The sequence below is a fragment of the Camelus dromedarius genome, chromosome 1 (genome assembly GCF_036321535.1).
Source record: "Camelus dromedarius isolate mCamDro1 chromosome 1, mCamDro1.pat, whole genome shotgun sequence".
Lineage (NCBI taxonomy): Eukaryota > Metazoa > Chordata > Mammalia > Artiodactyla > Camelidae > Camelus > Camelus dromedarius.
The window spans coordinates 19,672,919-19,689,016 of record NC_087436.1 but is presented as its reverse complement, the minus strand read 5'-3'; the positions used below and the strand labels follow the sequence as shown (position 1 = coordinate 19,689,016).

Sequence of the window (16,098 nt, the reverse complement as noted above, 5' to 3'; positions counted from 1 at the left end):
TTCTTTTTTGAATAATTGAAACAATCAGTGTGGAATATGGTACCATTTGATGTCTTTTGTGAAGAAGGTTTTTAGGAACAGGGCTTTATATCCTATTATGTTGTGTGGGTTTTTTTTTTGCAGCTAATTATTTTATTTAAATGATACTTATATTTTTAAAATTTACATTATATTTTATATTAAAAGATCTTCAGATACAGCCCTTTTCAATAAATCTATAATTACTTAGTCTTTACGCAAAGTGAGCTCTTACAAAAGCATATAAAGAAGCTCCATTTTTCTATCAAATCACACCTAGCCATTCTCTGTCCCCTATACTAATCAAAGGTTCATTTCTTCTGCCTTTAGCTGAGAGGCTTACAAGAGGGTGAACTCATTTTGTCTTAGGAAAACGTTTGTACCTTAGATCATGTAACACTTAAACAGGGTTAAAGATCTGTTTAAAGATACTATCACTTTGTTTATAACATTGCAAATCTGGAATAGAATTAAAGTATAAGTTTTAAGCTGATGAGGATATGTGTGTAGGGAAAAAAGGAATCAAGTCTTGAAATAAGTTTTCTTCTTTTTCCTTTCCTTTTAATACCAAGAATATTGAGATTTCATGCTAAGTTCCAAACCAAGTTCCCATAGCAGCACTTAAATAATGTCTGCACACCATTTCCAATTAGAACTAGTTTGTAATGTAACGCAATTTATGCCTTTGTGAGTTACCTTAGTGATTTCAATTTGTTGTGTCGATTAACGTCGCTACGGAAACAATCTCGTGCTAATCACGACTTCGTCTTCACACATTTAATCAAAAGTGGGTTTAAAGCTTCGAGGCTGCTTGTTTTATTTATTTATTTGCATTTAATTATTCAAATTCAGGATATTTCTTAGTATGTATAGTCATTACTTTAGCAGTGAATTTCAGTTCTATGACTTCAAGCTCTTTCTTAACATTTCTGCCTAAAGAAATCCTGGCCAAAAGATCATTTCCAGTTTTGTTTTTGTTTTTTTTTTTTTTAAGGTCGGGTAGGGGAGGAGGGTGGATGATGTCTGCTTTCTGTAATGAGAGAGCCTTTTGACTCCGAGGCACCAACTCTGCGTTCAGGCAAACGTGTATGCTGGGATTTGCGCGCTCCGGAGGGGGTGCGGCCTTTTCGGTCCTCGCGGGCTGCCGTAGTCAGGGAAAGCAATGATTGGCTGAGGCGGGAAAGTGCCGCCGCCGCCTCGGCGATTTCAGTTTCGGTTTCGCCCGGTCGGTCCGCGGAGGCCGGGCTTGTGGGCTTCGTGGAGTGCGGTTTCTGTTCCTGGCCGCGAGGTGAGCCACACTGCCGCGCGGGCCGTGCGAGGCCCCCGTGTTCCGTCACCCCGGGCAGGGTTCGGGAGCGGCAGCCCGGGGCCGACCCGGCAGCCCCTGGAGGGGCCGGGAGCGAGCGCGGTCTCGGGAGCCGGCGGCCGGCGGGTCCCCGCGAGGTGCGCGCTCACGCTCGGTCCTCGGCGCCCGCCTTGGCCGGGGTTTCTGGGGTCGCTGGCGCCTGGATTCCCCAGCCCGGCCCTGAGAACCCCTCCCCGAGGGCCGCCTGGATCGAGCGGGGAGGGACGGCACGAGCCGGGCTCCGCCGGGTTGGCTTCCGAGACCGCTCACTGTGGTCGAAGTTCCGTAGGGAGCCCCAACTTTAGCCCGGGGATTCGGCGGGAAAGCAGACCCCGAACCCAGGGCCAGGCTTCGCCCGGAACTACCTGGCCTGGGTTACATCGGGGTGGCTACTCCTGGCCCCCAGGAATTAGGAGGTGGACTAGCCCAGCTTCTCGAGTAGTCAGGTTGGGGGACGCCCACAACCGTAAGGGGTTAAGTGCTGTCACCCGGGCTTTTGTGTGTAGTGTGTGCGCGCGTTCGCAGCACGTATTTTTATTGAAGGTGTCTAGAATTAGGCTAGGCTGATGCAGATCATCTTGACTGATTTGGTGTGTCCTTCCTTCACCCCGTATTAGTACGAGAAGGTTATAGAAAAGTAGGAAACACAGAAGAGTTTAGTAAGGAAAATAATATTCGTGGCACTCTTCAACCTACAATCTCTGTATTTTACTCTTGTTTGTACTAGTTTGTACTTGAGCTAAGGCTGTACCCATTTCATCACTTAACAGTACATTTAGTTTTTAACTTTCATTTAAAAAATCATTCCTAAATTTCTAGTTTTATGTTTTCCTTTGATTGGCTACCTGTACCATCACTGTGTAGGTCCTGTGTAACCAATTGTGTAACCATTTCCCAGCTGTGGGACATTTAGGGTGTTTTGTGAATTTTTGCTTCATTTTGGTATACCAGCTAATACTTTAATAAACCTTTTTTTTTTGGACCAATTCTGAGACGTGAAATTATTAGAATGGATGCTGTGGTCTTGTAGGGTCTTTTTAGGTCCTCACACACATCGCCAAATTGTTTTAAAAAAATTTTAGTAGTTTACATCATTCACGTATGACTATACCTTACCAAGAGTAATTCATTTCTAATATATCAACCGGCAAGGCTGATGAACCTCTTTGAAATTTTTTTTCTTTTATGGTGGTCTCTGGCAATTCAACTTTCTTGACTTTTGGGCAGGAACAGAGGATTGTGTTAGTATGTGTTAATGTGTATTAGCGGAGTTACTGCATAGGCCGACTGAATGTTAGAGCAGGTTGATCACTTAAGTGATCATCTGGCATAACTCCCTTATTTTGCAGATGAGAAACCTGAGTCCTGGAGAGGTGAAATGAGTTATCCAAGGCACACAGCTAATTAAGTAGCAGAGCTGGGATTAGAACTCAGGTTTCCCGCCTCCCAAGTGAGTACTCTTTATGTTGCAACATGTGGTCTCTCACTAAACTGTGGCTTACTCAACATTAAAATTTAAAAAGTGTTACATCACTTGGATTATTCTACTGTTTTATTTTGGGGGGGGGTGCAGTATAGTTGATTTACAATATTGTGTTAGTTTCAGGTATACAGCAAAGTGATTCAGTTATATATGTACATGATTTTATACTCTACTGTTTTAAACTTGTACCAAGTACCAGAAATCATCATCGTCTGAGGGATCTGTAGCACTGAAAAATGGAAAGTGACTGTTTTCATGGCCGGGACTAGAACATCATTTTTTAGAACAGCAATCCCTTCAAGATTTCTTTGCCCATTTTCAGATTCTTTACATGTTGGAATAAAATATCTAATAAGTTATTGTTTATACTCTGTCATCTGGTTAGAACGTAGCTGTTCTCGTTTGTTAACCCTTAAAGGTTTTTAAATCTCCTTGTTGCTCTAAGATCAGAGAACAAGTGGTTTCTTGATTTAGAGCTTGTAACAGTGTTTCTCAACCGCACTGGACATCTGGGGGCAGGTAATCCTTCGCTGTGGAGGGCCGTCCTGTGTTTTGTAGAATGTTAAGCAGCATCCCTGGCCTCTGCTTAACAGACACTGGTAGCACCTCCTTCCTCAGTCAGGAGAATCCAAAATGTCTACAGACATTTCTCAGTGTCCCTGTGGATGGGGTTTAAAATCACTCCTGATGGAGAACCACTTGCTTATGGAAATTATTTGGGGACCTTTCTAGAATGCAAATTATAGTGCTTCTTACCTGGAGAGTCTGACCAGGGGTGGGTTTCAGGAACTTGTATTTTAACAAGCATCTGTGTTGATTCTGATGCAGCTAGTTCTTGGACAACACAGAAACCTTTCTGTTTTCTTCATCTTTTGTCCCGTGGCCAGTAATAGAGATATCACTAGGTTATAGCTGTTCACGTGCGTGGATGATGCTGTCCTAGTCACTGTACCCACTGTTGGGGGAGGAGGGGAAGGGCCAGGGATTTTCCCTGGCACTGCCCTTAAACACTGCTTCCACAGGCCCGGGCAGTGTGCTCAGGGTCCAGGGATACCAAGTGAGCAAGACATTTTTCTTGTCCTGAGAACCTTAAAACCCACTGGTCAGCAAACAGGAAAACTACGAAGCAGCCTGCTGAGGGCCGTGACTGGGCACAGAGAGGGTGCTCTGAGTGCACAGGGTACAAGCTCAGCTTGGGCCAGAGGGGAGGAAAGTAGCCCCTGCTGCGTGGGGAGGACGGACTGGTCTGAATCCTTTGAAAGAGGGCTAAGTATCCTCTGTCTCAGACGGGAGATCTGTAGAGAGCTGGTGTTCTCCTTGTCTGATGCCTCTCTGACACGGATGTGGGAGTCCACAGCTGCATTTACTTGGGCTGTAGTGTCATGTTCCACTGCAGGTTTTTTGTTTTTTGTTTTTCCATCTCAGTGTTCTTTTACCCTAAACTGTAAATACTCTGAGTAGGTGAAAGTTTACAGTAAACATTGCCAAGAAACAAGGATCTGCATGTCTTCTCCTCTATGATATAACTCAGTCATATTAAATATATTTCCACCTGACCATTTTTATGTATCTTCACAGGCTAATTTATGGTACTGTCACTTTGAGTGTTTCCCCCCCAATACTACTGCTCTCCAAAGAGATCTCTCACTGTCTCCATGACCATTCCCCAGGTTTAACAAGAGAATCTTGACATATTCAAAAGGGTAGCTGTACCTCTGAAAGAGCTTTGGGCTTTGGGGTCAAGCCTTTGTTCTGCTCACCACCTCGAAGGGTTACTACATGAATTGCTCAGGAATCTAACGTGGCCAGGCACGTAGTTAGCTGGATGAATCAAACTTGGTCCCCCAACCCCCGTTCTTGACCTCTCAGTAGCTTCTGCCAGAAAATATACTGCTTTTGACTTAATAGCCATTTATGAAAATAGGTCATTTGAAACAAGCCCAAGCAGGAGTCAGGGAAGGGAGGGGAGGCACAGAGGGTGATTATGGCTTTAGTTTTGAAGAGAAGTTTTATCAAGGTGACCCTGAAGAAAGGAAGCCTTTTTCCTCTTACGTGTTTATGGTTCAAGAGGCTTTTCTCTTCCTTCAGAAACAGTCAGAACTGATCCTTCTGCCTTATCCAATTTAAAAGATGAAAACTTAAAATTATGTGAGCCAAGTGATGGGAAAAATTGTGGTGCCGAGACCAATTTACTCATACAAAATGGATTTATAGGCAAGTCATTAAGTAACAGGGAGTACCACAGAAGCCTGATGAAGACAAATGGAAAAGATACGCTCTCCTCAAGTGGTGGATAAAATGTGTTTGAAACAACCATCCTGTTTCAAAATAACATAAAAAAATTTTTTTTCAAGAGATTTAGAACAATGGAGATGTTCTAGAGAGTAATCGTGAGAAGCTTGGTACTAGTCTCTCATGTGGTTTCCAGTCTTTTGAGGGAGAAAAGACTCCTCTTTAAAAAAAAAAAGTGCATAGAAGAGAGTAAATAGTGACAAGTTATATCAAATGTAACCAAATGGGAAACTGTGAGGCCAGAAACTGAGTGAGATGACCTGTCTCCAATCTGTGATAAGGTGGAAACAGAACTCCTGCAGGTCTTTGCTTAAAACCTTCCCATGGCCACTATCACTGACAGTCTTTCCCATACTCGCCAGCCCATAAGAATTTCCTAGGTTTTTGCAAACGGATTGCTGGGTTCTGCCCCGGAACTACTGAGTCAGAATCTCTAAGTGACAGATGATTTGGGTTAGGGAAACTGACCTAGAGGCTTAAGGCCGCGCTCTGCCTTGCTGTGTCCCCCAAGAGCGTGTTCCTCACCCCTTGCCGAGGTAGCATTTCCCTCTCAAACCTAAACACACTGTCCAGTGCCTTTGTTAAGATTCCTCTCCTTTTCAGCTGGTGGACTACTTTTTCTCCACAGGTGTACCTTTGGAAATCTTTCTTTGATCTGCCAGGCCTGGGCTCAGTGATGTTCTCTGCATAATTTTATCCAAATGTAAACAACTTTTAAAAACTTCTCCATTTGCATGTTTCTGCCCCCTTGGGAGTGTAAGCTCTGAGGGCGCAAGGCCATGTCTTACTGGAATTGCATCCCTAGCCTAAAGTACCTGACACTTAAGTGCTGGATGACTATTTGAAGTGTTGGGTGCCTTCAGGAAGAGATTGATGTTAATTGCAGTAAAGATGAGGCTTAATGGCAGAGGTGTGATCTTTGATGAGCTTAGAAGAAGAATATAGGCTTAATGGCAGAGGTGTGATCTTTGATGAGCTTAGAAGAAGAATATATGTGTGCTTTTTTAAAAGATGAGGAAAGATAGTATTAATAACATTTTTAAAGTAATACCATCAGTTAAGCAACTAACAGTCTAGGTTTGTATTTTTTTAATGTCATTAACTTTTACCTTTGGACAAGGTGGTTAATCACAGATTTTCATATCACAATACATTTTAGTGGGGTTTTTTAGCACAAAATAAACAGCTAGTTTTATCTCAATTTTGTACATGAGGAAGCTGACATAATGGGACTTAGCATCTGGTGGGAGATGAATCTAAGACCCGTGAGTTGGGTCTCTATCAGACCTTCAGAGTTAATAGTCTCTCCAGACCCTGTCATCCACAAAACAGCACATGTTCAAGACATAAGTAAAGCACTTCATGGGTGAATGGCAAGATCTGTTTCTTTTTACTAAACTCGTTAAAGGTACTGAATCTGCTACAGGATTTACTTTGTAATTTTTTTTTCTTGTGCTCAAAACAGCATAAATAAAGTTGTTGTGTGGTCTGAGTCATGAATGAATAGTGATTGTCCTGAATGGTAATTTTAGTTATCTGTTGAGACTGTGTAGCTGAAAAAATACATAAACTGGTAATTCGTTGGAAAAGTTAAAATTTGCCGAGCAGAATAATTAGTTGATCAATTAAAAAATCTTTCAAGCCTTGGAGAGATGGAATGGATGAGGATGGACCAAGTAATAGCCCCACATTCAAGAATAGTTTATGAAATTTGTGTTTTCTTTTATTTAACTTGAGATGTTGACTTTTCTTACTTAAAGAAAATTATTTTACTTTAATTATTTACTTAAATTTACTTTTGTTTACTCACACCCTTTAAGCAGGAGTTTAAGTTCTAGATTCTAAGTTCTTTAAGGTCACAGCCTGTGTGTATGGTATTTTTTGAATCCCCTTGCAGTGTGTCCCTACACATAATTATTAACCAAATGAAAAGCCAATAACCTAGTATTCTAGCTTATCCAAACTGCTGAGCCTTGCACAGATTCACTTTGAGAAAATCTCCAAACGATGATCTTAAACCTGAATTCAGATCATTGAGTGGATGGACTTGCAGTGAGATAAGCAATGCTGTTTATGGAAGAATGTTTAGTGAAAATTTTGATTGAAAACTAACAAAAAAACCGATCTGAGTTCTTTAGGGGAGTCCTTAAAATATTGTATTTATATTTATTTTTAAGTGTCAGTGCTGTTTTTATGGCTACCAAATAAAAGTGATGCTAGATTCGACTGAAACAGAAAAGTTAATTTCCAATTTGTATACCAAAGTATTTTGAGAGAGAACTTATATAACAAGATGAGTTTTGAAAGGAGTGATGGGCAGTTCTGTATGTCTGTGATTGATTTGGGTGCATAATGTTCTTTCCCTATTTCAGATTCCTATTATATTTGATTTTTAAGATTTTTTGCTTTATTATATGGAATGTCTGTCTGCTGTCATTACAATAGTGTAAATCAGAATCTTCGGCTACATTAGCAGCTTTCTGGAGGCTGTATAAAGATGTGATTAAGACATGGGCTGGCTAGCCACTTACTGGCTGTGTGACCTTGACCAGGATGCCTCGCCCTTTCTGTGTCTGTTCATTAGTAAAATGAGGTTAAAACAATACCTACCTCAGTGAGCTCCAAGTGGATTAATAGATGTAAAGTGCTTAGAGAAGTGCTAGCATGTAGTGCACTCAAATTTTAGCTCTCAGTTATGATTATAATTTTTTTCAGAGGGACTGTTTTGACATCAGTAGTTGTAAATGTTATATAAGCAGCATATAATCTGTGATTTTAAAATATGGCTGATTTGAACTTGAATATTGATTCCGTCACATTTGAGGGCATGTTGTTTCATCTTTCTGTGCCTTTATTTTCACCAGCAACGTGGGGATATTAAGACCTTCTCCCCAGGGTCCTCGTAAAGATTCAATTTGATAGTGTTTTTATAAGGATCTTAGCAGAGCACTCAAGCATAAGACAAGCATTCCCTAAGGGGTGGAGGTGGTTGTGCTTGTGGTGGCTGTATTGACTACACCTGAGACAGCAGTGACGGCGTGATTGAGAACAGGGGCTCTGTAAACACAGGGCTCTTCTGTGACGAGGCTGTGTCATAGGGTTCCGGTGGGGCTGAATGAGAGAAGAGGTGTAAAACACTTATTAGCGCAGCATCAGGCTCGCGGGAAGTACTGGCATCGCGTTAGCTGCCTCGTTGCTGGAGCATGGTGGAGTGATGTTGACTTCACTGTGATCCTTTGACTCTTGATTTCCTGTAAATACATGAAAGGCTTCCAGTCTTTTTTGTTGAATAATTAACTTTTATCTTTGCCTTTATTGCTCCTTTTCAGATTTCGGACCAGGGTTGTTAAAATGAGTCTGCGGAAGCAAACACCCAGTGACTTCTTAAAGCAAATCATCGGACGACCAGTAGTGGTAAAATTAAATTCTGGAGTGGATTATCGAGGTAATATCTTCATGCTGCATCTTTGCTGGTGTTAACTAAATAACTAAAGGTGACTTAACTGATTTTTATGAGCCTCTTAGAAGTACCCAGTAGACCAAAAAGCATTGGTTGCCCCCATAGTTTGTCTACCCATTTCTTTTTCTTCCTCTGAGATGGTTCATTTTAGAGAGACAGCTCTGACAGCAGAGTGTGCACTTCTGACTTGCGGTGTGATGTGCGGCTCCTGTCTCCTGTCTCTGCTTTGAGATCGTGTGTGCCTGAGTTCCCTGGTGATAGCCAGGCCTGAGTAACTGGATACTGAAAACACCTTGGCCCAGCCGCATTTGTACGGAAGTGGTCAGGATTGGCAAGCAGCGATTGAGACTTCCCGCTCATATAGTGTGTGGGGTATCCAGAGACACCTTTCTGTCCTTAGGGAGGAAAAACTGCTCTTTTTAAGAGGCTGTGACTACTGAAATTAACTTTGTGGAAGTAGCAGTATCAAATTCCATTTTTTAAAGTCTGAAATTCCTAATCTTGAAAATTGAGATATGTTCCATTACTGGGAATATTTCACAGGTATAGATAACCAATTCATTAGCAGAATTTTAAATCCTTTTCTTGGTCTTTTCTGAATAGATGTTGGTCTCTTTCCTGAATAATGATCAGAATCTCTTGTGATTTCTCCACTTTCCACACATGCAAACTTAATTTTATTGAGCGCTTGCTAGGGGTCCAGTGTGCATTAATTTAATCACTTCAATTTTCACTTTCTAGTCATAAAAATCCTTTGAGATCTCTGTTGATTGTCCCCACTTAGCAAAGGAGGAGCTGAAACTCAAACTCAAGCATGACTTAAAAGCCTTGTTAAGAAATATTCTACTGTTTGTGTACTCCTTTTATTAGCATATCTCTGGTTTAATTTCATTTTTATAGTGGAATTAATGGATTTATACTGAATACTGAGATATTATTAAGTCTCTATGTGCTGCTTCTTACCCTGGAACTTTTGATGAGCTCAAAGAAGGTGATAGACTCCGAGAGAATCTTCCGTAGCTGATTAGGTCAGGGACCTGTGTTCAGTATCTCCTCAGTACCCTCTTCACTGAGATAGTCAGCCTGGCCTTTTTCCTCTATACTTTTTAGGGAAATGTTTTCTGTTTACAAAGGTAATAAATATGTTTTCCTTTTCCTTTTCTTTCTTTCTTTTTTTTTAAAGAAATTTCAAAGCAAATAATGACTGGAAAGTATAGAGAAGAAAGCAAACGCTCCCAAAATTCTACCGTCTGGAGATAATCAGCCGTAGCAGCTAGGACCTGTCTCCATATATGCATCATTTTACAGAAATGGAATCAGGGGCACGCATCCTGATTTTTTTTTAACATTAAAAATGCATTCAGGTCTCTGAGAATACAGTGTTTAATGGCTGCATGGGAGTACCATGAGTGGGTGGACCACGGTTATGTTTTTTTTAACCAGTGTCCAGTTAATGGACATTTAGGTGTTTTTTGCTGTTGTAAACAGCTCTGCTCCTTTGACATGTATCCCGAGCATTTGACCAAGTGTCTCGTTTGTAAATTCCCTGGGCTTGGAGTCAAAGAGGGTGGCAAACGGCCTCCATCAGGGCAGATGGCTCGTTTTCCCCTATTTTCTCATCAGCCCTTGGATTAGCCTTTGATTTCAACAACTTTTCCATTCTAATTGGTAACAAGTAATATCTCTTTTATATTTCTTTGTTTACTGGTTTGGGATTGAGCAACCTTTCATATGGGTAGTAACTATAATTTTTCTCCTTTTATGAACGTCAGTTCATGGCTTCTGTAGTATTAAAGCAAAATATTGTACGGTATTGAGAATCTACGATAAAGAATATGGTTAAATAATAATAAAAAAAGAAACAGCTCTCTGTAGCAGTTGCCCTTTAAGTTTGAAGAAACTTATTTTCTGTTATTCGTTGTAGTTTAACCCTTAGGGAAGGGAGGGGATTATCATTCCAACGTTGTGGAACCTTTTTCTTAAAAAAATCTTTGCTATGAGAATATTTTTATTAGAAGTGACCATTTCATTTTTCAGTCCATTTAATTAATTTTCAAACAGACTTGCATATCATGTCTTAGAAGTTTCTTGCTCATTCATGATTGGGGTTTAGATCTAAAGTAATACAGCAGGAAATAAACTGTAAAGTTGTATCTTCAGCTTTCTTTTAATAGGAAATGATTGTTATTAATTGTTCACAGTCCATTCTGATGCTTTGCAAGTTTGCAGCTTCTGGCAGAATTCTGTGAGATTAATGTCCTGTGCTCTTATTACACACACACAACTTTGAAAAGGAACTGTTTTGTCTAGAGGATAATGGGGGCAGAGGCAGAGAGTGAGGAGCATATTAACGAAGTTGAGACTAAATGAAGCCATCGACTTGGTTCATCAAATCAAATTTCTGTTATATGTTTTGTGGTGTTGTTTTTATAGAAAATACCACATGAAATTAGAGACTCAGAGTTAGAGACGTAGATTTTCATCTTTAAACAAAAAAATCATCAGGTCAAATTTTGCAAAATTGCTATCATCTTAACACAATGAACAGGATTTACTTGAGCAGTTTCCTTGAAAGCTCCCTAGAATGTTTTTGGCTGTTTTTCTGTATTAGTCTGGATTTGCAAATGTCCTCACTGGAGCCACACGGAAAGGGACGTGTTGTAATGCAATATGTCGCCTCGTGTTCTCAAGCTGCTCTTCACTGTGAGTCACAGCTTTAAGATGTTCTTTCAGGAGCACCTGCTGTCTCCTCTTCTCTATTATTGTAACAGATTGTGGAGACTTCCTCTTAACCCTGGAGTACATTCGTCTGCTGCGGGAGAGGTTGTGAAAGAATGAGATAAATCTGCCAGACCCGTACTTCATTTGGTGGCTTAAGTAAGAAATGCCACTGGACGTGAGGTGTCTTGGCTAGTGGTCATTTGTTCCTGCATAATTGCCCACTCCTGGTTTTAGCTTTCAAAGAATGGTACTTTATTTGGAATATTCTTACTGTGTTGCTTTTGTGAAGACTGTAAAAGTTGTCATTACAACACGTACCACGAGAGAATCAGCAGTCCGTTGTTCTTCCTGCCAGCGGTGGGTGCACCACGGCTCTCACCCCGTATGCCTCTTAGCCTTCATTCAGACTGGCAGAGAGCAGAGATGGGGATTTTTTGTGCTTCCGTCTGTTGAGTTTCATTTACAGTGTGAATTTTTATATTAAGCATATAAGTGCTTATGGATAAAGAGATCGTCAGCCCTAAGGTATACCCTGTAAGTTTCAACTCTTTGCTTTGTATATCTTCTCTCTGACTCACTCCGTCTCTAGGGGTCCTGGCTTGCCTGGATGGCTACATGAACATTGCCTTGGAGCAGACGGAAGAGTACGTAAATGGACAACTGAAGAATAAGTACGGGGATGCATTCATCCGAGGAAACAATGGTAAAATCCTTTCACTTTGCAGTTGCGCAGTAGCCACAGTGAACCTTTCTGGTTCTAGTCAGAATCACCAGCAGGTTTTGTAGATAATTTAAAAGTTCAGTTTGGGTTCTGCTTTATTTGTTTTTAAATTCTTACATCTCAGATCTTCAGTGCAACCAGTTCTTTTTTAGATGTTTCTTGGCATTTTGGAACAAGAAATTCTCCTCATCCTTCTCTTTACTGGTGAGGAACTGAGGGACCTTGATACACTGACCCAGAACTCAGTTCTCTTGAACAAAGGGTGTGATATTCCCGCACCTTGGCCTCTAACACTAGCGGTTGGAGCTATGAGAGTGGCCACTCTTTCCCTGCTGTCTTTGGTTTGCATCATTTGGCAGTTAGCTTGTCCTTTCCTCTATTAAGCATTCAGATGCCTTTTTGTGGGAGATTTGTATCCTTTAGTTTGGCAAAAATGGCAAAATGGGAAATAAGATTCTGAACTTTCCTAACTTTTTAACAACTTATATATCGCTGTGATTATTATGGTTGCTTTTAAGTACCTCATTTAAAACCACATTATCAATAAAGGCACATTTGAATTTTTGTGGGGGAAGGGGAAGACCTTAAAACTGTGGAAATTATCCTTTGATGCATCCCCACTTTTTGGTCCCATCCAAATGGGTCTCCAGGACTCTTGATTTTGAATTTTTTTAATTGATGTGCATTCTTTAGTTCTGAATAACTTCTTTAACCCCCTTAACAACTGTATCTCTTTGCTGTGAACTAAACATCCTGACTTGTGGGTATTCTATCTGGTCCTTATCTATTTTATATATGTAGTATATATCTGTTAATCCTAGCCTCCTAATTCTGCCTTCTCTTCCCCTTTTGTACCTATAAAATTATTTTCTATGTCTGAGTCTGTTTCTATTTTGTAAATAAGTTCATTTGCTTCTTTTCTTTTTCAGGTTCCACATATAAGTGATATATTTGTCTTTCTCTAACTTACTGCACTTAGTATGATAACCTCTTGGTCCATCCATGTTGCTGTAAATGGCACTGTTTCATTCTTTCTTATGGCTGAGTAATACTCCATTGTATATATACCACATCTCTTTTACCCATTCATATATTGATGGACACTTAGGTTGCTTCCGTGACTTGGCTATTGTAAATGGTGCTGCTGTGAACATGGAGGTCATCGCATATCTTTATATATACCTTTTTTGTCCTTTCAATGTGTAGGATGTCTTCTCCTGTTTTTAGTATTGTTCTTATTTGACTCTTTCCATTTACTAAGGAATGTTAATGATCTTTCCCCATCTCAAGACAGCTGCTAGCAGTAGTCAGCTGTGGGTTCTGCGAGTGGTGAGAGGCTGGATCCTGTCACACACACACACCCCACATCTCAGTTTCCTAGTGGTGCTTTTACTGTCATTCTGGTTCTTCCCTTTGTAAAACTTTTCCCACAGGACGATCAGTGTTAGTTACCTTTAGACTGTAATTTACATCCTCCGCTCTTAGAAGAGGATCCTGGCTCATTTGATTAATCTGTGCTATGCCCTTTGATGAAGGTATCTTTTAGTGTTGACTTTGAACAAACCTATCAGAATCTGAGTAGGCCTGAGAGGAGGTAGCCTCTGGTGGAGGCTTGCCTGGAGTGACGCGGTCATCAGATGTCATCTGATTCTTATGTACCACATATGCTGAAGAGTTCAGTTTGGGTAGTCACAAGAAGACTAGCTAAGTAAAACTTTGAGTAACACCAAAGGTTGATACTTTCCAGGGAAATCAGAATAAGGACTTCAGTATCTTTAAGAAACATGACAAATTCCTCAGCTCTTGTTTATCCTGATATAGTTTAAAAAGGAAACAGCAAGTGTAGTGATTATATTGAGGAGATGGATGAAAATAATGTCCTTTATTCTTTTTTTTTAATTGAAGTATCATCAGTTACAAATGTCAATTTCTGGTGTATAGCACAATGTCCCAGTCATGCATATACATGCATATATGTATATATTAATGTCCTTTATTCTTAACCTGAGGTTTAGCCTGGTAGATTTGCTAATTTACTTCACTGCAAGCATAATCATCATACCTACAATTATGAAACACTCTAATATTCCAGAGACTTTCACATACATTCATCTTACCCATTTGGTCAGGATTTGCCAAGTCAGTCAAGTGTAGCTAAGCCTAGAACACAGTCCTGTAGCATCAAACTCAGACCTAGATTCATAAAATTAGTCTTGTAGGAGTTCTAGGATTTCTTGTGTGGGATGAAGATTCCTTTGAAATTTGCAGAGGTGTCGGGCTAAAATCCTGTTTGCTTTTAATTTTAAAACCTGCTATTATGACACCTAAGAACAGCTTTCTCAATTGGTTTATTTTTTCTTTTCAGTGTTGTACATAAGTACACAGAAGAGAAGGATGTGAAGACAGTGAGCATGCAGTACTTCCCATACTCGGACATGGTTTTTATTAAGTTTTTCATTCCTTTTGTCATATAATTTGTCCTATTTTGTAATGGTGATTTTTCACTGACGCGTGAGAAAGATAAATGTGTAAAATTGTGGATTTAATTGTAAAGCATTCTTTCATATTTAAGTTGCAACTGTTTCCTTTTACCTCTGTGTCAGTTTGCGGAAAGCAAAAAGAATTTTTTAAAAAAGAAAAGATCTTTCTCTCTTTACACGGTTTTTAACTGAAGTTTCAAGCAGTGCCGTTTGATTTGCCTGCTTTCCTTGTTGGACGGACTGAAGTGACACAGAATGTGAGGATGATTAAAACACTGTAGAGATGCCCTGCTTTATCCTGTCCTCTTCTGTTTGTCTTGCAAAATGCTGGAGTAAAAATGTCCTACAGGGCATCCAGTTTCAGTCTGAGGCTAAAAAGGGCCCCTGAGGCCAGACGTTCAGCCCCTGGTCCATCACCTCGGTGGGAAATAGAATTGGGGACCTACCAGTTGCACTGCCCCAAAAGGAGAAGGAATCCACGTTGACTTGGGGAAGAGGTTCCAAAGGTTCCAACATGCCCGGTGGGCGTGATCAGTCCCTTTAAGCCAAGTCTGTGCGCTGTCATCTTGTGTCTCCTGTGCGGTTCACTTGGTGGGTTTTCTTGCCCCCTTTCCAGAGCCCTGGCACCCATGCCGTCCTCTCATCTTATGCACACGGTGGGGTGGAGCCATTAATGTGTGCATGCCTGGCATCATTAGATGAAAGCAAGACCTGGAGCTTGTGAACGCGTTCAGGTCCAGAAGCTCAGCTGTAATGGGAAAAGTTTCTCCCCACTGTTGCTTGGGAGAGGCTTCCAGGAGCCTTCCTCCCCAGTCCCAGCTGGGTTTGATGCCATGTCCTCCAAGAGCAGAGCACAAGCATCCCCATCGCAGCCTCTGCATCTCGTGTCTCCTGCCGGGAGGGTTTCCACACTTTATTCATGAGGTTCCCACAACCCTGCTCTATTCCCTGGGCAGTTTACGCCGTCTCTAGGAACAACAAATACATCTGGTCACTGCGGTTGAATGAACACCAGACAATTGTGTGCCCGCCTTCTTCCCCCACCCCTCGGCGTTCTAAGCAGCACTCCCGGTCCAGGAGCCCCGTGTGCGTCTCAGCAGTTTCCTGGTTGAAGGCTGTGGGGGCCAGATGGGGAGGAGGGGAGAGAGGGTTAGGGCTGGGGCCGGAGAAACACATGCAACATTTTGTCTGGTTTTCGTTTAAAGATCACAGAGTAATTGGAAACAATTATTTTTAAATTAATAACTTGGGAAAGGTGAACAGAAACATTTCACAAGGTTTTACTGGGTGCACACCAAAAATAAAACACTATGCTGTGCTTCAATAATTTATCACTTCTTGACAGGGGCTTGAAAAGGGTCCAGTCTGTAAGTACAAATCACCAGTTTGCTCTTTTATAAATGACTTCTTTTAAGGAGAAAATGGATGTCCCTCCACGTGGAGCATACATGTTCTCATTTGTTTTGTAGACTATGGGGCTGCCAGGTTACCGCGTCCCTTCACAGCAGCCACTTCTAAAAGCAATTCCATTGTTATCTCCCACCAATCTAGCATCCTATTTTTGCTAACTTCTCCCCT

The 16,098-nt window shown here is 41.0% G+C and overlaps 1 protein-coding gene across 2 annotated transcripts; it reads left to right on the top strand.

Moving 5' to 3' along the window:
• Positions 1-1,188: 1,188 nt before the first annotated feature.
• LSM6 (LSM6 homolog, U6 small nuclear RNA and mRNA degradation associated) lies at positions 1,189-14,807 on the top strand. 2 transcript variants are annotated; one of them, XM_010982655.3, is made up of 5 exons: positions 1,189-1,306; positions 2,713-2,813; positions 8,468-8,583; positions 11,909-12,022; positions 14,406-14,807. In XM_010982655.3, exons 3-5 carry the CDS (start codon positions 8,490-8,492, stop codon positions 14,438-14,440), a joined length of 243 nt encoding a protein of 80 aa, XP_010980957.1. In that variant the 5' UTR covers positions 1,189-1,306; positions 2,713-2,813; positions 8,468-8,489; the 3' UTR covers positions 14,441-14,807. The 2 variants fall into 2 exon arrangements, with proteins under 2 accessions (XP_010980957.1, XP_010980958.1); XM_010982656.3 differs by lacking the exon at positions 2,713-2,813 and having other exon boundaries at positions 1,199-1,306.
• The last annotated feature ends 1,291 nt before the right edge of the window (positions 14,808-16,098 follow it).

Excerpts from the sequence above, each read along its gene's own strand:
- LSM6 (XM_010982655.3), top strand. The coding sequence starts at position 8,490 with ATGAGTCTGCGGAAGCAAACACCCAGTGACTTCTTAAAGCAAATCATC. Across the intron at positions 8,584-11,908 it reads TTCTGGAGTGGATTATCGAG|GGGTCCTGGCTTGCCTGGAT; the intron begins GTAATATCTTCA and ends CTCCGTCTCTAG. Across the intron at positions 12,023-14,405 it reads ATTCATCCGAGGAAACAATG|TGTTGTACATAAGTACACAG; the intron begins GTAAAATCCTTT and ends TTTTCTTTTCAG.